The following is a 21,174-nucleotide window of genomic DNA, read 5'->3' on the forward strand; positions in this document are numbered from 1 at the left end:
GTGGTGGCCCGTACCTGCTTGATCCAGCCACCAGCCAGGTGCATTACTCGCCCACTGGGCCGTACCTCCGCATACTTCGCTCCTTTGGCAGCATGGGGTGATGTAAACCGCAAGTCAAGATTATCACCGCCTTGGTGAATCCAAAGAGACGAAATGATGCCATAAGTATTCTTGAATTATGAGATTCTGTCTACATAATGCACTACGAAGCATCAGCTCCAAACTGACCCGCAATCCTTCCCAATGTCTTCTCCGCGAACTTTGCCAGCACAAGTAGGACCATTTTACACCACGACCATGACGGGGGAGTCGCCATGTAAAGTGGTGCAAAGCGACTGTGTCTGAATTTCGACTCATGACGAACTTCCCATTTACTGCCGGATGGACGCTCCCATAAATGAAACCCTATAGCAGAAATGCAGCGCATAAAAACTGATCGACTCCAAAATGATGAAGGGGGAGGTTGGAAAAACGGCCAAAAAAAAAAAAGGAATCCCTCCTTTGCAAAAACAATAATCATCCTTTCTCGAAATGTTACACAAGCACGCAGTTTCCTCAGTCTACAACTTTAACAGGCACATCCCTCCTTCGCCGCCGCATCCCTCGAACCCGTAAGGTTGACCCGTTGCTGGTCCTCTGCGCCGCGGCTCACGGCGTGCGATGCGCCCGGACCCCGCGCGCTCTTCAACGACGTCTCGGGGATGGCGTTGGCGATGGCCGTGAAGACCTCGGTGACATTGTGGCCCGTCTTGGCACTGGTCTCGAAGAAGAGCAGGCTCTCCTCCTCGGCGTACGTCTTGGCCTCCTCCGTCGAAACCTTCCTAGCGTCTCCAGAGTCCTCTCCGTCGGCCTCCTCGTTATCGCCGGCGGATCCGGTCTCGGCGTCGTTTGTCAGATCGAGCTTGTTGCCAACGAGGGCGATGACGATGCCCGGCGAGGCCTGTCGTTGGAGTTCCGCCACCCAGTGCTTCGCCTTGACGAGTGACGTGGGCTTCGTGAGGTCGTAGACGACAAGGGCGGCCTGGGCGTTGCGATAGTACATGGGCGCCAGCGAGGCGAACCGCTCCTGGCCGGCGGTATCCCAGATCTCGAACTTGATCGTCCGGGTCGGTAGGTTGCACTTTTGTGTTAAGAAGGCGGCTGCAAGGGGGCGAGGAGTGGACAGGTTAGCTCTTTTTCGCTCTCAAACGGACTGGTCTCTGTCTGCGGATGGCAGCGGGCAGCGTTTCGTACCTCCGATGGTGGGCTCCTTATTCTCCTGGAAATCGTTGTTGACGAAGCGCAAGACAAGCGATGACTGCGATGCTGTTTAGCAAGAAAGCTCTGATGCTGGGTTCGGATGGTGGCCGCACCTTTCCTACGGCAGCTTCACCGAGCAGGACCAGCTTGACGCTGCTGCTCGGCTTCGGGGCACCGCCGGATCCGTCCATCTTGTTCGGTAAGTCAGGTCGATAACGACAACCGTTTGCTTTTTTCTTTCAAAGGGATTTCTTGCGATTGAAGCCGGTGGGTGGAATGATGTGGAGTTTCGGTTCGGATGGAATCAGGGACGCACGAAAGTTGTAAGTTGCTGCCTTCGCGATGGGTGTGTGTGGGTGGTTGGACGGTTTTCGTAGTGGTAGGTAGGACAGCAGCTCGGCCACTGAAACGAAGAGTGTGGTGAGGCGCAACAATGACGAAGCGCCCCCCGAAGAGCGCACCCGCCCCCCGGCGCCGCTGGCCAATGCTCTCTCCCTCGCACCTCAGCTCCAGTGACCTGAGGTGAGTCCCCTGGAGGGGCGGCGGAGAATCAATGCGCCGGTGTTCCGTATCCCACGGGCGGGCCCCGCCAAGATTCCCACCCTGTGCAGGGGGCCTTCCAACAGCGTGCAGCAGCTTGCTGGGCTAAGCGGCAGAAAAAAAAAAAAAGTTGCTTGACCACCTTTGGGATCTTCAATTCTAGAGGGTCCCATCCCGCGACTTGCAAGACTTCACTTCCTTCGCCGTCTCTTTTTTGTGACGAAGTATTTTGCACATCCACTTCCGATACTAGGGAAGTAACTTTGTCAAAATGGCACCGGAAACCAAGAAGGAGAAAGCCCCCAAGAGGGTCAACCTTTTGGACGACAGCGACTCGGACAACGAAGATGGAGGGGCAGACATCGCGGCGCCGACGCTGAAGGTCAACGAGGAGTTCGCCAGGCGCTTCGAACACAACAAGAAGCGCGAGGAGTTGCACAGACGTAGGTCCAACCCAATTGGTTGCTGTCGCTAGCAAGATTTATGGCAGTATTCTAACAGAAGGCTATATGCAGTCGAGGAAAAGTTCAAGAAACCCGGCAACAGCAAGCAAGCCGACGACGACTCTGACGGCGACTCGTCCTCCTCGGACGAGACCGAGGATGAAGATGGTTTCCTCGCGACGGAGGACCTTGACGCCCAGATCTCCGCCACCCTCAACGCGATCAAGAACAAGGACCCTCGCGTCCTCGACAGCAACTTTTCCTTCTTCCAGGAGGGCGGCGAGGCCACGCCCGCCAAGACGAAGAAGGAGAAGCCCATGTTCCTCAAGGACTACCATCGCGAAAAGATCCTGGCCGGTGGCGTCGGCGCCTCGGACGACGAGGACGACGACGCGCCCCCGCAGACGTACAACCAGGAGCAGGACGCCCTCAAGAAGTCCATCATCTCGGAGATCAACAAGGCAGCCGACGGCGGCGCGGACGACGAGGACTTTGTCCAGCGGAAACCAGGACAAAAAGTCGCCAAGATGGAAGCAGACGGCCCCGCCATCGACGGCGTGCACCCGGCCCGCGCAAAGCAGGTGAACAAGAAGACCAAGAAGCAAATCACCGAAGACGACATCAAGAACGCCGACCGCGACCCGGAGCTCTTCCTCTCCAACTTCATGGCCGCCCGCGCCTGGACCGAGGGAGGCGAACACAACTGGAAGGCCTTTGACTCGGACGACGGCGAGGGCGACGACGGCGAGCTCTACGACAAGTTCGAGGCGGCCTACAACCTCCGCTTCGAGGACCCGGACAAGTCCAACGCCGCGCTCAAGACGTACTCGCGTGAAATCGTCAGCGCCCGCTCCGTCCGCAAAGAGGCCGCCACGTCGCGTCGCAAGCAGCGCGACGCCGAGAAGGAGAAGAAGGAGGCCAAGAAGGCGGAGCGCAAGGAAGAAAAGGCCAGGCTGCGCAAGCTTAAGCTCGAGGAGGCGGAGGAGAAGCTCAAGAAGATTAAGCACGCTGCCGGGTTGCGGGGCGAGGAGCTCAAGGACGACGAGTGGCTGCGTTTCTTGAACGATGCGTGGGACGACGATCGGTGGGAGAGCGAGATGAAGCGCCGGTTCGGCGAGGATTACTACGCCGAGGTCGAGGGCGTTGCTGCTGAGTCGGACGATGAGGAGGAGGATGGCAAGAAGAAGAAGAGCAAGCCCAAGAAGCCCATGTGGGACGACGACATTGACATCAACGACATCATCCCCGACTTCAAGGACGACACGGAAAACCCCCAAATTACACTCTCCAACGACGAAGCGACCGCAGGCGATGCCGCCGCCGCCAACGACGCTGCCTCTGATTCAGACGACTCCGACTCCGACTCCCGCCCCTCCAAAAAGCGCAAAACACAAAAAGGCATGAAAAAAGACCGCCTCACTGCCAAAAAAGCATCCAAACTCCAACGCGCCAAACTCGAAGCCCTCGTCGACGCGAAAATGGACATCGACGCCGCCGCAGACACCATCCCCGGCTCCGCCTCCCTCCACAAATCCGCCACCGAAGCCGCCGCCGCCAACGAAACCCCCGCCTTCCGCTACCGCGAAACGTCCCCGCAAGCCTTTGGCATGACGGCGCGCGACATCCTCCTCGCGCCCTCGGACGCGGCCCTCAACAGCTTCGCCGGCCTCAAAAAGCTAGCCACCTTCCGCGACCAGGAGAAGAAGCGGAAAGATAAAAAGAGGTTGGGCAAGAAGGCGAGACTTCGGCAGTGGCGGAGGGAGCATTTCGGGGAAGAGTTTGAGAGGACGGGACCGACTTTTGGGTTGGAGGATGTGGAGGTCAAGGAGAAGAAGGGGCGCAAGAGGGGTGCGAAGCGGGCTGCGCAGGAGAAGCAGCAGCGCGAAGGTGGAGGAGAGGAGGAGGATGTCGAGGATGGTGGTGCTGCGCTTGATGGTGGGAAGAAGCGGAAGAGGTCTAGGGGGAAGAAGAAGGCTGATGAGGGCGTCGTCACCGCGGAGGAGTAAAAAGAAGCTCGTAGTGTGACATGCTTTACTTGTCAGTTGTTGTTTGCATCCAAGGCTTTTCGTTCGGGTACCCAAAAAAAAGTAGTTCATTTAGACCTAAACGATACCATGTACAGGTTTTGGTTTTCCGGTTGTAAAAAAAGTCACTTTGTTAGAGAGAAAAAAAAGGAGACGTTCAAAATAATTGCAGACATTTCTTTCATATTTTGCATTAAGATTTTTTTTGGTGGTGGTATCTCACAAGAATGAAATGTTCAGGAAATCGCTAAGCTATAAAAACCCGTGAGATTGTCTCCTTTCCCCCCCCCCCCCCCCCCCACGTCTCCATATTCCATGCCATCCGTCTTTTTTCCCATCATATACGTCATAAACTTGGAGAGAGGAAAATCATATGGAGAAGAAGATCTCCGAGGCATATGTACAATGCAAAGTTGATACAATGCTCAGGGGCACAAACACACCTGGCGACGGCACATTTCATCCGAGCTCATCGTGCTCCGTGATGCAAGCCGCTGCCAAACATGTTGCCGAACCCGTCAATATTCATACCCATGTCCTGCCCAATCTCGGGCGGCTCCATGTTAAACGGCATGAACCACGCCGTCGACGCCTCCTGGCCTCCGAACCCCATGCCGTCTCCATGTCCGTGGCCGGGCCCGCCCATGCCGTTGGGACCGCCACGCGGTGGCCGCGAGCGAGCGCCTTCCCTGTGCGCTCCTCCTCCAGGTGCGCTGTGGGCGCTACTGAGCATGCCGTCCCAGTCGATGCCGTCAAAGTGGCTCATGTTGCCCTGTTCCATGGAGTATCCGCCAAACACGAGCTGCCGGTCCAGGGGTTGCAAAATGCCGTTCTGTTGATTCATCGACACGTTGAGCAAGTCGGGAGAAAAGAATGACGGAGTGCCCGGGTGGTGGTGCCCGTACTGGCTGACGGCAATGGGACTGATGGGAGATAGGGCGTGGTAGTTGGAACCCTGCGAATGTGGCACGGTGAGCGGGTTGAAGCTGGTCGGCCCGCTGGTCTGGCCGCCAAGCGAGGCCTGCTGCATGCCTCTCTGTTGTTGCATGCGGGCGCTTAGTTGCTCTTGCGCCGTGGCAGCAATGTTCTCGGTGGAAAGGGGTTCCAGCTGGCTTCCATCTGCTCTGATGCCCGGAGTGCCGAGTTTCTTTCCGGCAAAAGACTTGCGTTTCAGCGGGTTGGGCCTGGACGAATTGCCTTCTGTGCTGCGCGGTGGCGACAGACTCGTAAAGTATTCCTCCACGGTGTGCAGTTCCGGTTTCTGCTCCAACACGGCGTCGTCGCCCTTCTCCTTCTTCTTCGCAGATGCCGGGTCGGAAAAGTCGGATTGGGAGACGCCGTGAGGGTATCGGTCGAACCAGTCGCCGTACTGGAAGATGGGAGAAGCCGTTGACGTCTCCTTTGTCGAGTTGCCTTGTCTGGCGGCATCGGCGTATGTCCGGTATTGCTCACGGAGGTTCTCCGACATGTAGTGGAACATGCCCCAATACCTCTTCATCTTTGAAAGAAACTTGACATTCGTCGCTAGGTTTCGTTTCGATGCTGCCTCAACGGCAGGATTGCCAGAGAAGATGCCGAGTATGTGGATCGTTCCAGACGAAAAGGCGCAATAGCCGACAAAGGGGGCAGTCACCATGTGAGACTCGGCGTCTTTGAGAACCTCGGAAATCCTGTTGGCGGCTGCAAACGTCTTGTCGCCTGCCTTGGCGACAAATTCCCGAGGAACGCCTTGGGCAGCGGGGCTGTTTGGCGTCGAAACGGCAACTCGGTTGAGGAACAGGACGTTTTGTTGCATCGCGATGTGGAGGAACAGGAATTGATTGGCCATCTTTTCCGTGTCGTGGAGCGCCACGTTCTCTGGGGAGTAGCGGAGGAATTCTGGAAGGTTGTCGAGCAAATCTTCAGACTGCTGCAGCAGCTTGGTGTATTCGGATTCCGGGCTCCAGATGGGATGAGGGTCGAGCTCCTTTCCTCCTTGGTTCAAGTAGTTGATGACCCTGCCCCAGAGAGCGATGGTCTTGATCATGTGAGCCGCAGCGCCCATGTTCTCTTTGGCATCGGCCATTTGGCCATCCTCGGCAGACGCGGGATGAGGGACCTTGCCACTGAGGGTTTCCGTCGGTGCTGGCATGTCGAGCTGGAAGTATTTTTCTTTGATCGGTAGAGGAATTTCGATCGTCTCTTCCCTCACAAAGGTTGGTCGTTCGGTACCGGAGGAGTTGAACCGGTCCATGAGGAAACATGCCCACATTGTCCGGCGTCGGATCTCGCGGTCAATGAAACTCAGCTGCGATGCTCCGCTCCGATTCAGGGGATCGTGGTCTAAATCTTTGTGAAGTTGTAGAGCAAACGCCATGCGGATTGCTTCGCCTCCGAGGGCCCAGCTCCTACCGCCATGGCAAGTACCGAATTCGTGCAGGCCGAGGATAAGTAGACATGTTAGTATCGTGATGTTCGGCCACTCATACCGCCTGGTGCAGATATCCCGGGCGTGTGATGCCCACTCTTCTCCGCGAAGAAAGTTTGGTGATGAGTTGTTGAGTTTCGGGTGGCTGGAAAAGCGGGCGGCTACGGCGCAAACAGACAGTATGAGTACTGGCGGAAGAGTGCCAGCTCTGCATTCTCAAAGTAAGCATTTACTCAGTAGATTACTCTCATAAGAGAAACAAAACGTACCTGAGTTTTCTCATGTAGCTGGGCTTGTGGAGCAGATGGTATGCTTGGCCGTAAATGTTCTCGAAAAATACCTCGGCTAAATGTTCCTGGATCTCCTTGGACGGAAGTGCATCGAGCCCCTCGAGAAAGAGCTTATTCTCCTCCGCTTCCTGCGCTTGCAACGACAAATTCTTGTTCGGCGTGTCAATTCTCGTCTTGGCCGGCGCTTTTGCCCAGTGGTCGAGATCCTGGCCAAATGCTTCGTCGGCAACTCGCTTCTTGGAGTTGGCCTTGGCTGCGGAGAGGGATCCCGGAATTGCCGGTTTAACCACGGCGCGGGTCAGCGAAACCGCATTGGAGTCTTGTTCGTTTTTCGGCACAATCTTGATGATGCGCTCCTCCATGCGCTTCAGTCGCTTATCCAACATGGCCATGTAGTCGGTTCTCGGCGCAGCTTTTCTGGTCGTCACCTTGTACACGCAGGGAATTCTTGATCGGAGGCAATGCTTGCACGCCGGCTTTTCTCCCGAACATCGAATCTTTTTACGTCGGCATGCGATGCACGCTAAAGGGAGTCGCTTTCGTTCTTTACCGGCCTTGGTCTTCAACTCGCTCCATGCGGGCGTCTGGTCTGTCTTGTCGTCCTTGGATTTCCCGCCTAGGTCGAACCCGTTGCCGGCGATTTGCGTAGGTAGGCCAAACTCATCGGCCCCCGCATCCTCGAGTGGGTTGTGCTCGGCGTGGCCGCTGTCCTGGCTGCCATCTTCCGAGGTTATGATACTATGGCGTCGCTGGTTCATGGCGTTCCCAAAGCCGACAGGCATGACTGTTATTGAGTTTTGGCGACCACCGATGGAGGAGACGGAGGGGCGATGCGAGGTCGGGAACATGTCGGCAGCGTGATCTGGTTCGCCGAGGAACATCATTGCGCTTTGGTCGTCCAGCGGGTTCGGAGGGAAAGAAAAGTCGTCGGCAAAGTGGGAAGCATCGACGACGCTGTGGTTCGCGCTGGTGGACCGCATACCGTCATTTGGGGTTCCTGAGGAAAAGGGTTGGTGGGATGCTGAGGAAGTGGTTATATGAGAATGGGCGCCGGGCGAGTCGAGGGCGTGGGCGTGAGCGTGAGCGTGCGGGTGTTGCTGCGAATATTCGAGACTGACAGCTCTGAGTTGTTGGCTTTGGAGCTGCTGCAGGCTAGATGACTTTGTCCTTTGTCATGCATGAATCAAGAGAAAGATCAACGAAGAGGCGACAGTGGAAGAAGACGGTGCCGAGCGAGCTGGCAAGCTGGCTCCCCGCACAACGCCGGCGCTGAGGACGGCGTTCGTCCCTGTCCCTGTTTATGCCTTTGGACTGCGGTCACCGGTGTAAGTGTGAGTTGGAGCAGTGGGGGGAGGGTCACAGCGGTCGCAAGGAAGAGGCAGTAGGCGGCGGGAAGACTCGGTGATGACTGATGTTGATGTTAATATTAACGGCCGAGGAAGAAGCAATCCGGTCGCGTGCCTACGTCTTGGCCGTCGATAATGATGATGATGTTGGCGTCCCGTCTAGTGTTCTCGAAAGAATAAGAAGAGGATTGTTCCACAAAGCTGGTGACAGTAGCACAAAGTTAAGAAAGAACCGGGACTGGATGGGTGGGCGGGGGACGGAGAGGAGAAGGAAGAGGCGTCCAGTCGAGAATTGTCGGAGAAGAGGAACTCTGACTCGGCCACTCATTGAGCAGCAAATAGAGAATAAGAGAATAGGTACTCCGTAGAAAAAAATAAAAAACATCCTAGGAGACTGGGTCTAGGTCTAGGTCAAGGTCCAGGTCTAGGTGGTCATAAAACCCCCCCCCCCCGAACCAAACCAAACCAGCGGAGCAGATTTGTGATGCTCACTGTCCAGAGAGGAGAAAGATGGGTGATGGGGAATGTCGCCGGCTTGTTCGTGCAGCAAAAACTGGGGTTGGGGAGGGACGGCCGACCGGCCGGGGAGGAGGAGGGGGGGGGGGGCCGTCGCACAGAGAATGGAATGAAAAGGGTGGGGGGGGGGGGGGGGTGTGTGGTAATCGGCGACCTGTGATTGCTTGGGAGGGCCGCGGATGCACCAATCCAAGTGGGCGCAGCTGTGGAGTTGCAGCTTGTGCCAGGCGTGCAACTTGCAGGGCTCAAGCAACCTAATAGAATCGGAAGCGTTTTCGGCGGCCAAATTGTGGGGTATCGTGCGTGCGTGGGTTGCTGTGCTGGAACACGACCGGGGGGAGTTAGGCGGGTGACGCCGTGACGCACCGAGAGGTCACTTGGGATGTGCGTCTGTCGTCTGCGTCTGCTTCTGCCTCTGCCTCTGCTTATGCGTCTGCGTCGTCTACGGATGCGCCTGCGCTTTCTTTAGTAACCGTACTTGGTTCTGCGAAGTGCACACTCAATATAGCCAAGGTGCTCTCTGTAGGCCCGGTAAGTGCCGCACTCACTCACCTTTAATTGTCTCTCTCCCTATCCTGAAATATTTCGCATACGATACTGACTTTTTGGCGTTCTCAACGGGCTCAACAGAGGAAGCCTTGCTGGCTATTCTCGTCTCTCCCATTCGCTAGCAAATAAGGTTCTGCTGTTGTTGCTCCTTCTGGAATCTCGTCAGGGGATGTCTCTTGGGCCTGTTGCTTGTTGATGCTGACAGAATACTCACACCGGTGCTGACTGTTCCAACAATTGGGTCTCAGGCACACGGCCCAAAGAAAAAAAAAATATAGTGATCCCCGTCGTCCTCCGCGGTGGGGCTGTGTGTACGTCTCTCCTTGGATGTGGACTCTCTTGCCTCGTCTCGTGATGTTCAGATGAGGGACCAGATGCCCAGAAACCTTATGTTCACAATAAGGTACTCCAGCCGCAGACGGGAGTATCGCTACAAAGCACGAAAACCAACTCTCTATAGCAACTCTCACCGCAGGATGAGTGCGCGTGTAGCTAGTTGGTCCAATCGCACTTCGTAATTCAGGTTGATTGATAGGTTAGGTATTGTTGTCTTCTTCGTGGCTTGTCGGGCTGCCCAGGTGTGGTGTTGCTGTGGAATTGCGATGTGGAAAGTAGGGAGAACTTTGCCATGTACCAGCACTAGAGGCTTGGGGTGGCTGTGGCTGTGGCTTTGACCGTGGGAAGAATTGTTCTGCCCTTTCACAACTGAGACTCAGTGTTGGCTTGGATCAAGTCGAAAAGGCGAGCTAGTATAACCGAGAACAATGAACTGCAGAAAGTGTGACGTGTGTAAAGACGTGCGGGCGATGCCTCCGAGATCTGCCAAGCTTTTCCGAGCGCGCAGGAGGAATCCGTCATGCCGTACAGAGAAGGTACTCGTTCCAACCTAATTGAGAGAGGGCGTGGGGCTTTATAACAATGGTTCGAAGTATGGAAAGAGAAGCTGCATATTAATCAGATAGGTGCAACTGCAGAGGCAGTGTCAACTTCACCGAGATACAGCAGTGCCTGGCATGGTGTAAACATCATACAGCCAGAACTGAACTTCACTTACAAACCACACAACACCAACTCCGTACACTGCCAGCATCAACAAGCCCAGTCCCTGCAGCCCGACTCAAGTGTCTCGTATGTCCATATGCCTGTATGGAAAGGGGAGGGTTTGGAAGCTCCGGCAGGGTGAACAGGACAAATGTGGGAGATAGACCGAGGTTCCATATCAAGGTCAGACGTTTTTGCCAGATATGAAGGGTGCGCGGCGACAAAAAAAAAAAAAGAAAAAAAAAAAAAGGAAAGGCACAACCCAGCTCATCTCTTCCAAAGTAAGGACACACCCACCAACATGGTGATACCTGAGAAACAGACTTCCAGCATGAAGTCCCCGAAGTCGACCTGGACGTTACATTCAGTGGCCCAACGACAAACATGCTGGGTTGTATGATTGATACCTCGATTCACTGCAGCCAACGAACGCATCGACTGTGAGTCCGTAGTCTATTTGACTCAACGTCCACGGCCAGAGACAATTAATATCATTGAGCTATTTGCGATCCGCGTAAGCACACTTGTCGGACCGCGTTCGGACAGCAGTTGTTCTTGCACTCGCATCTTCGGCCATAGATGGACCCAAAATGATCCTCGCGTCTCTCCAAGTAAGTCGATCCAGACACTGCTAAAGTCTTCGTTGGTTGTTGAGTTCTCGCCGACTCTGGCCTAGCACTCTAGGTAACTAAGTGGCTAACTAGGGCTGCCCCTTGAATTTTGCTGGTGACCGCTGCAGATGAAAGGTTCTCCAGTGCCATCCTGGCCCAAGACCCACGATGGCAGTGCGAACAGATGTGGATGCCTCCACCCCCGAAAGGTGGGTGGGAGCGGGGGGGGGGGGGGGCGGGCACTGGATATCCACACTATAATGTGGGACCATGAAGTCGAAGGGGGCCCTGGAGCACGCGCCTAATCAGGGATGGATCGGGGGGATCAAGTGGGAGAGCCGGAAGCCCAGTGGATCCGCAACCAGAGGTAACTTCCGAAACTCTCCCGGTGCGAGTGGGTACCTATGCGCCGTGTCCAGACCAAGATGCTACCGCAGTAGAGTACGGAGTACGAGGATACCATGAGATTCTGGTGAGCCGTTGGTATTGACCAATTTCTGTCGAGTCTGTAAAGACATGGGTATCGAATTAGATCAAGGGAGACCGAGTTTGGCTGTGCACTTCTCTGTGGTGTGGCATATATCGTTAAGGTGCGCGGACGGGGAATAACCGTTCCGAGTGCCAAGCGTGTGTAGAATTCAGAGGTCCGCCGTTGCATTTGGTGGCATGCCGTGGCTATCCAGACATACTCTTGGCCATCGGTTTGGTATGGGTATTACAGCCGCATTCCAGCACTGAGCTAGAGAAAACACCAACGTTTGGCGAAGAAACGGATAGTAATTCGCCGTTCTATGAATGGTGCATCAACGATATCGCAAACACCATCTCATCCTACGAGGTATTAGCAGGTTATCTTGCGGCCATGTGTGTACGCCGCAGAGACGCATTCCAAGAGGGATCATGGAAGGTGGTTGGCCGCCTGCGGCTGATCCCCTGTAACCCTACTACGGTACTACCGTGTTTGGGGCCTCAGATATGTGGTGGAATCTCACCCTCGTCACGTCAGTGTCTACACCGTTGCTTGTGTTGCATCTCTGAGCAAAGTGCCAAAGAAGGCCGCCGTCAACCTGCCATGGCCTACCTAGTCGGCCTTGAGTTCCACCAGGAACGGTCACAGCAGGACGGCAGCGGCCAAGGGACCCCGGAGACGGACCAGGAGCCAGCACTGCAGGCTTGCATCGGTTTGGCCAAGATCCGTGTTTGTTCGGGCTGGCCCAGACCACCCTGCAGCCCAGGTGCCTCGCCTGCTGCAGATTCACAGTCAAGTGTGGTGGGTTTTCGTCGACGACGACCGGATCTGTACGGGATGGCGCCCCGATTGCGACCCCTGTAGCCAATACGTCTTGTTTGGGCAAGACTTGAGCTGAACTCTGACGAGATCTGGCGGAGGGGGGAAAAGTACGAAGCCTCTGGAGAGCCACTAGCTCGGGTTTCAGCGTACGGATACCCAGGCGGAGGTACGTAGGCGCGCAGGCAAATCACCTTGGGCTGGGCGTTTGGTTTGGCCGAAGTTGGATCGTGGGACTAGCACATTGAGGCACATTGCGACCTCGAAGCGTAGCATCCATCTGAGAGACACCCGTACATGATTGCTTGGTTCTTCTTTCGACGTATGTATTCGTACCCAGCATTGTTGGGTTTGAATATCTGGATTCGAGATGGGACCCAAGGGTGATCTTCCGGAGGGACGGTGGCTCAGATGATGTAAAGGATGTCATTCGGCTGAACCAGGAATGGGGTAGCTTTAGTCCTCCATCCCAGAGTCCTGTGTACGGTTACGACTGGCCAATGTTACCAGCGCTTTGAGATATGGGTCCCCGGGCAAAAGGGAAGAAAGGATAGAAGTTCTGATGGCTTTGAGCTGAAGAATTGCTTTGGCCTGAGCCAACGAGAACGAGGACGAGGCGTACCGATTTCATCAGAGTGGCGGATCGCCTGGAGCGGTCGAAATTCGGGGTTGACAAGACAAGTTGGAGAAGAGGTCTGAGCGTTGGTAGGAGGGATGGGTTTTGGTGGAGGTTTGTGAGGGTTGGGGTGTCTGTTCTGTCTGCACGACAGCGAGGAAGTGGTGGGAGTGGGAGTGGGAGTGGGAGTGGAAGTGTGGAGGACAGACGCTAGCAGAGCAGAGCAGAGCCCAATTGGAAGGACCCACCGAAGCTGTCCCCTCCATGCCCCTCCCCCATCTTGTTTGGGGAAAGAACGCTGTGGCTGGCACGGCTGGTAGTCGAAACGCAATGCACGATTTGCAAATTGGGGCTTGATTATTGTTGCTGATGTAAGAGACGCCATGTGGAGAGAGTCAAAGGCGTGTGTCTACATACACTATGGATAATACAGTACCGCAGCACCTGTCCAGGCCTTACCTACTTGGAAAAGCATAAGGTAGGTAGAGGTTGGGCCTGGGCTGTGAGGGTGTATGTTGCCTTGACCTCCCAAGCGCAGCTCGCTCGCATTGTTTTTGTTCCTCGTGGAAAGCACGAAGGGTCCTGGCAACACAAAGAAGACGGCGTGGACGGGTAGCCACGCATGCCAAGATTACAGTTCTGAGACCTCCACGTTCAGCAGTCCCGGGAGAAAGGTCAACAAGTCAGGAACAGGCCCAGATTTAAGTCTAGCGGAAGCTCTTGGTACCTTACTCATTACACTTCTCTGATCTCAACGACACCTGGAATCCGCATGACCCTACCATTCATCAATCGAGGTCAATATTAACCGGTACTGTACTCCGTACTCTGTAGGTCGATGAAAACAAGCTCTTCATTTACAAAGCTCCACGATACCGCAGCAGTGCTAGGATACGGTACCCACAGGTCCTGAAGATCACTACGGATAATAAGCTGCCGCAGACACTAACACGAATTCCTCAAGCCACACGATCAGTGAGTGATCAACAGCGGCGTATCTAGAGATGGCTACCTCCAACTTGAGCCCTGGCTTGTGCTTTGTGCCCCGACCCCAGCAGAAGCCACTTTCTGTACTACGGAACTGGCCCCGGCGAGAGAGAAGCACGAGGGGGTTCGAGGCTCGGGGACCATTCCCGGCTCTATCACCAGACGTGGTAAAGTCTCTTGAGCTACAGCTCAACGGCGCAATTACGTGACGCTGCCAGACTAGTCAACCGCGCAAGCTATCAAGCCATCAAAACCTTGGGCTATTTAATTCAATGTCATGGCTTTGCGGCTGTAGAAGCTCCGGATTGATAGGAAGGAATTTCCGCTTCGACATTCCGTATCGGCGACAGGGTTTAATTGGAGGGTTTTTGTTGACATCATCTCGAGAATGGAAGTAGCCAAGGTATTGATGACTGTTGACGTTGGACGTCTCTCAAACAGGTACTTTACGGTACATTCTCCTAAACTATCGCATTGTCCTGAATGTCGGCCAAATATCAAAAAAAAAATCGTTCGAGTTCCATTGTTTAAGGTAGACTAGTACTCGGGGCAGGCATAGCCAATACCACCTCATTCGACGGCCGATGATTGACCAGTCCAGAGGACCAAGGGCTGCAGCAAGATCGAAACGAAGCACGCTTAATTCCTTCCTCCACAAATGGAAGTGACTGTTCAAAAAGCATTCCCCCGTAGGCACAGAGGGACCGAACCCACCTGACTTATCTCGGTTTACAAAACTCTGTGCTTGGCATTTTAGATAAAGGTACTTTGGTACGTACAGAGAACCACTCGAGGGAAAGAGAGCCTACGACAAGCTGACGGAAAGTGGTGTTCACATTACCCCAGTCCGTCCGTCCCTCCTTCCCAACCTTCCTTGGAACGTCCTCTTTAGCATGTCGTTGAAGACTTACATAATGCAAGTCCTTGCCTCTAACCTTAGAGTCTACCCAGACATTGAGGCAGGCACATTGCCCAAGGTACCTTACCTTACAAGCTTTCCTCTCGTGATGCATCTGATGCCTTGGAACAGCTCATGTCCAAGGTAGTTGGATGCTCTTACTCCATTGGTACTTCCCAGGTCATTCGCATTGCGACCTTTAAGGTCCGCTAGAACGACGCGGTTCATGTTTCTCCAGCTCCGGCTTGTGGAATTCCGATCTGAACGAGTGATGTTAGCAGTTAGAGGAAAATCATGTTCCACATTTCCTGCCTTAGTGTGCCCCGGCCTCAGATGAGCTGCATTCACAAGGCGACTTCCCTATATGCGTGTGTGCGTGCTTACTTACCCACTCCAACCTCAACCTAAACTTCTCCGTACGCAACATCTTGGGCTGCAAGATCAACATCGCCCAGCGGCAACGACTCGTCTGCCGGCTTTTCTCCACATCAGCCTCCTGAAAATCTCTCCTCTCATCGACTGTATCTCGACTTCTCCTTCACGGCCCCGCTCCAGCCTTGCTTTGACTGACGACGGGAATCGATTTTGTCTTCCCCTCCAAGTACTACAATCTACGATACAGGTACAGGAACGGTCCAAACCCTCCCACCATGTTGGCGACTACATCCCTGGCGGAGCCCCTGAACGACAATCTAGCTGGTCCATGACGCCGTCTTGGATCGGCTTGTCTAGAAGACTTTGACACGCCGCCAAACAGACCATCAAATGTCAGTCGCAACAGGAGTGGGAACCGCCGTTGACACGCCACGCCGCGCCTACCTGTTCTTAACTTCGTTCTAAGTCCCCTTCGAGAAAGGCCGACTTCAGATGAGAGCTGGAGCCCAATCATGCCCTTCCACCGCCGAAAGCTTCCCAGGATCGACGCATTCTCAACTTCATCAGCGTCGAGGCGGCACGACTGCACTGGGATTGCCCCCAGAGTCACTCCGGTTTCATACCCACCCTCCGTGCTTGAGACCTGCCTTAACGCTATTTTGCTAAGCCCTCCATCCCTCCCCGGAAACCCCTGACGACTTCCATGGTTGTCTTCTTCATCCTCCTCCCGGAGATGACGACTTGCTGATGCGGCCTGTCTTCAGAAATCGCGCCTTCTAGGCGGTACTGCTGAGACCTCTAGATCCCGCGCGATGCCAGCTGCTTGGTGCCAGCAAATGGTATAGATTGGACGGAACAGAGTCAAACAAGACATCCTATCCCAGGCAAGTACACGACCTCTTCTCGTTCTTATTCCGTCGTTCTAATGTATCATCACCAATACCAGCGCTCCTGGCGCCAATCACATTACCGATACAGAGTACAGCCGGGTTGTTGAACCCCAGACTCACCACAATTGGCCCGAGTTTTAATGACATTTGTCGACCAGAGAAGCCAACTGCGAAGATGTCTCGCATCCTCTTACAGGATTGCCCGGGTTGGTGACAAGCCCTATGCTTGCTCACCTGTCACCGTCGTCCGTCATCTCGGAGGGCTGACGGCGCGGCGACAAACTCTCGTCGACGTCGCATCCACAGGCATTACAACCTTGCTCTGGCTCACCCAAGCTGCCAACCCTTACAGATGCAGGCTGAACCATGGCGGTACTCCTCTACTCCGTACTTCTGACCGTAGTCAACGGACAACTCATCAGGTCAACAACCCTCCGAGACTGCGAGTGGTTTTTACTTGGCATATTCGTGTGCCATCTGCCCGCACCCCCTCCTTCGAGGTGACATTGCTGATTTCATCAGAAGAAACAGTCACTTACCTCGGAGCTTTTCTCGCAAATCTCATCTCGTTGCGTTGTGTACGGATACGGGTACACTGCACACATCCCGCGCGCGCCCCAGTCTCTGCCTTTCCCCGACCGCCCTGCTCCTTGTCGATGCTTGGGTACGGTCATGATGGGGACTGGCTATGCAATCTGCGTGATGTCGGCGAGAAAGGCTCATCAAACAAGGATGCAACAGCCTGCGTGGTCACGTATGGATCGAGCGATGTACGCATACATGCAAGCCTGTTCTTCTCCATGAACCCCCGCCGGATGATCTCCATCGCCTCCCCCCCCCTTCCTGACACCTCGCAAAGGGACAATCATCAAATCCTTGTCAGGCTTATCCGCGGTGCCTCTAAGTAAACATGGCTGGCCAGCCTTTTTTATTTGCGCCCTGGTGGACCCTTTGCCATTACTGATGAACCCTGTTGCTCAGTAGCAACGCAGCGCAACCGAGCATCCGTGCAGCCGACGAAGGATATTGTGCTGTATTAGCCTGTGAGTAGATAAGCTTTGGTAGAGGAAGGGCGTCTGCCGGCCGCCCGGCCGCCCGGCCGCCGCCGACCTCGACCCGACGTTGTAAACTTGCCAGCGAAAGCCAGATTGGCGCATTCTTCCGAGAGTCTACGGCAAGCGATAAACCAGGCGTGGTGTATCGAATTGTGTAACACGGACCGACATGCTTGGTTTTCGGGACAAGCTACTACGGAGTGCCCACGCGGCTGCCTCATGGCTGCCAAAAGGGGTCGGCGTGTGTGCCACGTACGCCTTCGCGAACTTTCGCTTCGGGTCACATTGCGAATTTAGACAGATTTGGACCGAGCGTACCGCAGAAGGAGAAAAACTGCTCAGGCGTAACGTAACACGTGCATCTCGCGGATCGATGCAGCTGTCAAACACGGGGATGAAGCAGATTATTGGGCTCGAGGCGGACGTGTTTGGGCTGGATCAGCCAAGTATACGCCTCGAAAGAGACACATGGAGTTGAGGCAAGGGAGTCTCTACCATCCGCTTACACAGTAGACAGGGGACGAATAGGAAGCACATAGGGCCTTGCAGCTGTGATGGATGGGCAACCGTTGCAAAGGCCCTATCCGTCGTTTAGGCGTTCCTTATAGGCGGCCGTTGCCCACCGTTTACGATCCCGCATGATATTGACTTTGGAAGACGGGACGATCTCAGCTCCGGAGACCAAATGTGGTCCCCGACGGACAACATGTTCAGGACCGCATCCCGTCAGACTCTGAGCAGCAAGCAACATTGAGCACGTACATACTGGAGGCGCAGACGACGCGTAGGGACGACGGGGCGATTATATCTTTCTACAATGTCGTCGTCGGCGGAACCCACAACAAATTGTTTCCCACGAGACCTTGTTAGCGTCGACGTGGTTCGGTCGTGCGCACCTAGACGGGACGAAGTTTGAAGAGCACAGATTCAGAAGCGTGAGAAGCTCCAAAGGGGCAAAGATGCCTTGGAGAGTGAGGCCCTAGCTGGCCTTACTAAGGCCTTACCGATGATCCCAAACGGTCTTCGTCCCGGAGCCAAATAATTAACATAGCTAACCTAGAAAACAGTCAGTCGCCATTGGTTTCCTCGGCTCGCCCTACCAGTAGATTCGATACAACGAATGCAATGGCACTAACGGCGCGTCTTCTCGGTGCAATCTGGAGTGTTCAAGCGTGCACCTGCCGCCCGGTGATCCGGCCGCTCGACGGAAGAATCCACTCTTCACCCTTATTACTGGCGAATTATCGTCACGGCTCCCTGTCGGCACCGTGCCTTTCCTTTACCTGCCTACGCAGTAGGTTGGGTGGGTGCCTTAGCTAACCGTGAGGTAAGGATACAGGTAAGGATATGCGACGTTTCGATACCAGCCTGGGAAACAGACTTTTATTACACGCCCCCTTTTTTCACGTACCTCCGTATATCCCACCCCTCCCGGGGATATTCTCCACTCTCCCCATCCGATTCCCTGACATTCCCATTTTTCTCCCGCGCAAGCCCCCCCCCGTCAATCAATCCCAGCGGATCCACCTCCATCCGCACGTCCAAAGATACGACTGGCTCTTCACATTAACGCCACAACCACGGCCCTACGCCTCGATCTACACTACTGAAGACGAGAGACAAGGCTCCGAATCCCTCCTTGCTGCTCGGGCTGATGGGCTGAAGGAATGAAGGGGTTGACAGGCGTGGCAGGCTTCGGAGGGAGGCGGAGACGAAGCAAGGCGACTGGTTCTTCAAGTCTCAAAAAGATGGACGCCAGGCCACCAACTTTCCTCCGCAGCCTTGCCTGTAGCCGCAGCCGTTCGGTCTTGAATCCGAAGAGGGCTAGCTAAGATCGCCCGGCGGATGAGTTGAAATGATGTTCAAATCGCAGTGAGACCAGACAGGACCAGGAGGGCTTGTTGCTAATTTTTTGACCAGAACGCATTTTTTCTTCCCATCCGCTATCTTGACTTTCTCCTTTGGGAACGAACGTCCCACGCGCTTCGAGAGTTACAGGCGTAGGCGACGCACAGATGCGTTCTTCCGTATGCGTACATCCTCTTCATCTCTCTGCCCTCATATCACGGACACGCCGTTAGACGTACCCGTCGTACTAGGCTCGGAATGCAGGGCCTTGGGGCCGCGGCAGCCTATGGAAGGCCTCATCTCATCATTACGAGGCTCGATGCGAGGCTCAACCGTGTCTTCCCCTAATGGACCATACCGATGTTGATATAGCATCCATCGCGAAGCTCCCGCGTCTGCCCAAGCGGCAGCATCGCCCCCCGAGATCCCACCCGCGTACTCCGTACTGTGTGTCTCTCATCGGCCCGTCTGCAACTTCATCTCGCGACCACGTCTTCGCAGGGATTGTGTTGTCCAAGGGACGACGAGCTCTTGTCTCCGTGACTAGAGCGGGCGCTCGCGTTTCCCGGTCGCTATTCGGAGAGGCCACCCTTCCAGGAGGGTTGGACAGGATCTCTTTCAGGAAACCAATGGCGAGACAAGACGAATCAATGAACCCCTTGATGCTCGATTTTTGGACGTCCTCGTCCACGTCACTCCTTGGAGTGCGTATCAGTCACCAAACAAGCAAAGTCCGAGGGATGCCCGTTGTTTCTGTAGACAGGAATAGAGTCGTCGGTGCAGAGGCTCACTCTCTGGATCACCCAATAACAGGATCAGACAGGACTCTCTCTCCTCTCTCATCCGACATCGTCGTTGCTGCACTGACGGTGGAGGCATCACATCCGGTCGTGGTTCCCACCCACCACCCACCACTTGCGCATCTCATCTGCAAAGCAGGCAGGAGCAGAAGCGGGAATCTCGGCCGTCCCGTCTCGTCAGGTTTGGAGATGGGCCATAGCCTCCTTTCCTCCTGTCAGTATCAACTCATCTGTAGCAGAACAAAATTCGTGACATGTATACCACACACCCACCACCACAGATCCCAAGATCTGACTCTCCATCGCGGATCTAGAGTTAAGAATAGAACCTCCGAATCCGTTCGGTCATCCCGTCTTCCCGATCCAGTTTCCTGGGACGCAACTTCTGTGAGACCGAAAGGGACAACATCCAATCGATGAGCGTGGTCGAGCATGAGAAGTGAATGTTTGACACACGCGAGCCTCTCCATCTTCACGATCCCCGCCTTTGCGTAGTTTGTAGTAGACAATGCTATAGATATCCGGCACTCATTACCCCTTATTCCTATCGAAACATCGTTTAGGTATATCCAACGAGGCCGGGCAATCAGCCAGCCTCCTTCGGTTCTCTCTCGAGATTGTCTACATCTACGTTAGTTCTTCATCTTGCTTCTTAATATCGAAATCGTCAAACGTCAAAGAGTTCCCGGGGATCTGGTTCGCTATTGCATCCAAACGACAGACGAGAATAGTGAACAAGAACTTGTCCATCTCACATTTTCCTCTCCACTCCTTTCTCACTGTGCCTGCCCCCTCTCTTCCACGGGAACGCATTCAGGGGCTATGAGAACTTGATCTTATCATCCCGGACCGTGAGCGTGTTCAGGCTTCAGACGTTCGATGCCAACTGCCAAACACGGGCTGGGGGATCCCCTTTCCTCATCTTCACGGAGGTTTCATTCTTCTGTTTGCATCTACACCTTGTCTCGATAGATCCTACCTCGGAGACATTTCGGTGGAATGATACCCAACGGGAGAGAGAGAGAGAGAGAGAGAGAGAGAGAGAGAGTGATTCAGAAGAAAAACAAACCCATCTATCAAGTCAGGCATTTCACTATGGCGATCCGATTCGGACCTACTTTCGTCTGGATATCCGTGCCTCCCTCATCCTAAGCACCAACATCAATATCAACATCAACAATCGACCAGAAGCACACACCAACACCACCTACTCCATCTCCCCAGAGACTGGTCCCTTCGTATACGACGTCCAGACCAGGATTTCCACATCCCTTACCCCTTCCTCCTCCTCCCAATATACGTCCTCTCTCCCCTCAAACCCCTGATTCACTCCATCCTCAAGATCCAAGATCCAAGATATACACGGTTACGATAACCACACAGGGCCCAATATCGCGAGAGACAATATAGA

At 54.6% G+C, this 21,174-nt stretch overlaps 4 protein-coding genes across 4 annotated transcripts; 1 reads left to right on the forward strand and 3 right to left on the reverse strand.

The window, feature by feature from the left end:
• Positions 1-157: 157 nt before the first annotated feature.
• Positions 158-1,646, reverse strand: BDP81DRAFT_469021 (ras family protein). Its single transcript, XM_060594512.1, has 3 exons — positions 1,353-1,646; positions 1,234-1,297; positions 158-1,140 (listed from the first exon to the last, which is right to left on the reverse strand). Exons 1-3 carry the CDS (start codon positions 1,428-1,430, stop codon positions 569-571), a joined length of 714 nt encoding a protein of 237 aa, XP_060448736.1. The 5' UTR covers positions 1,431-1,646; the 3' UTR covers positions 158-568.
• Positions 1,647-1,959: 313 nt separating this feature from the next.
• BDP81DRAFT_367704 (KRI1-like family-domain-containing protein) lies at positions 1,960-4,513 on the forward strand. Its single transcript, XM_060586547.1, has 2 exons — positions 1,960-2,222; positions 2,295-4,513. Exons 1-2 carry the CDS (start codon positions 2,051-2,053, stop codon positions 4,226-4,228), a joined length of 2,106 nt encoding a protein of 701 aa, XP_060448737.1. The 5' UTR covers positions 1,960-2,050; the 3' UTR covers positions 4,229-4,513.
• A 202-nt stretch (positions 4,514-4,715) lies between these two features.
• Positions 4,716-7,791, reverse strand: BDP81DRAFT_311877 (fungal-specific transcription factor; the record flags this gene model as incomplete). The annotated part of the gene is made up of 2 exons (XM_060583759.1): positions 4,716-6,861; positions 6,923-7,791. 2 exons carry the CDS (start codon positions 7,789-7,791, stop codon positions 4,716-4,718), a joined length of 3,015 nt encoding a protein of 1,004 aa, XP_060448738.1.
• A 320-nt stretch (positions 7,792-8,111) lies between these two features.
• BDP81DRAFT_158785 (uncharacterized protein) lies at positions 8,112-8,741 on the reverse strand. The gene is made up of 2 exons (XM_060581990.1): positions 8,409-8,741; positions 8,112-8,351 (listed from the first exon to the last, which is right to left on the reverse strand). Exons 1-2 carry the CDS (start codon positions 8,672-8,674, stop codon positions 8,300-8,302), a joined length of 318 nt encoding a protein of 105 aa, XP_060448739.1. The 5' UTR covers positions 8,675-8,741; the 3' UTR covers positions 8,112-8,299.
• Between the last annotated feature and the right edge of the window lie 12,433 nt (positions 8,742-21,174).

The sequence above is a fragment of the Colletotrichum phormii genome (assembly GCF_030913505.1).
Source record: "Colletotrichum phormii strain CBS 102054 chromosome Unknown BDP81scaffold_4, whole genome shotgun sequence".
Lineage (NCBI taxonomy): Eukaryota > Fungi > Ascomycota > Sordariomycetes > Glomerellales > Glomerellaceae > Colletotrichum > Colletotrichum phormii.

What these genes read in the sequence shown, in the direction of transcription:
- BDP81DRAFT_367704 (XM_060586547.1), top strand. Translation starts at nt 2,051, where the DNA reads ATGGCACCGGAAACCAAGAAGGAGAAAGCCCCCAAGAGGGTCAACCTT. An exon ending in GCGCGAGGAGTTGCACAGAC is followed by an intron (nt 2,223 to 2,294) that starts GTAGGTCCAACC and finishes GGCTATATGCAG; the next exon opens with TCGAGGAAAAGTTCAAGAAA.
- BDP81DRAFT_469021 (XM_060594512.1), bottom strand. Translation starts at nt 1,430, where the DNA reads ATGGACGGATCCGGCGGTGCCCCGAAGCCGAGCAGCAGCGTCAAGCTG. An exon ending in GTGAAGCTGCCGTAGGAAAG is followed by an intron (nt 1,298 to 1,352) that starts GTGCGGCCACCA and finishes ACAGCATCGCAG; the next exon opens with TCATCGCTTGTCTTGCGCTT. An exon ending in TAAGGAGCCCACCATCGGAG is followed by an intron (nt 1,141 to 1,233) that starts GTACGAAACGCT and finishes GCCCCCTTGCAG; the next exon opens with CCGCCTTCTTAACACAAAAG.
- BDP81DRAFT_158785 (XM_060581990.1), bottom strand. Translation starts at nt 8,674, where the DNA reads ATGTTTTTTATTTTTTTCTACGGAGTACCTATTCTCTTATTCTCTATT. An exon ending in TCATTATCGACGGCCAAGAC is followed by an intron (nt 8,352 to 8,408) that starts GTAGGCACGCGA and finishes CATCAACATCAG; the next exon opens with TCATCACCGAGTCTTCCCGC.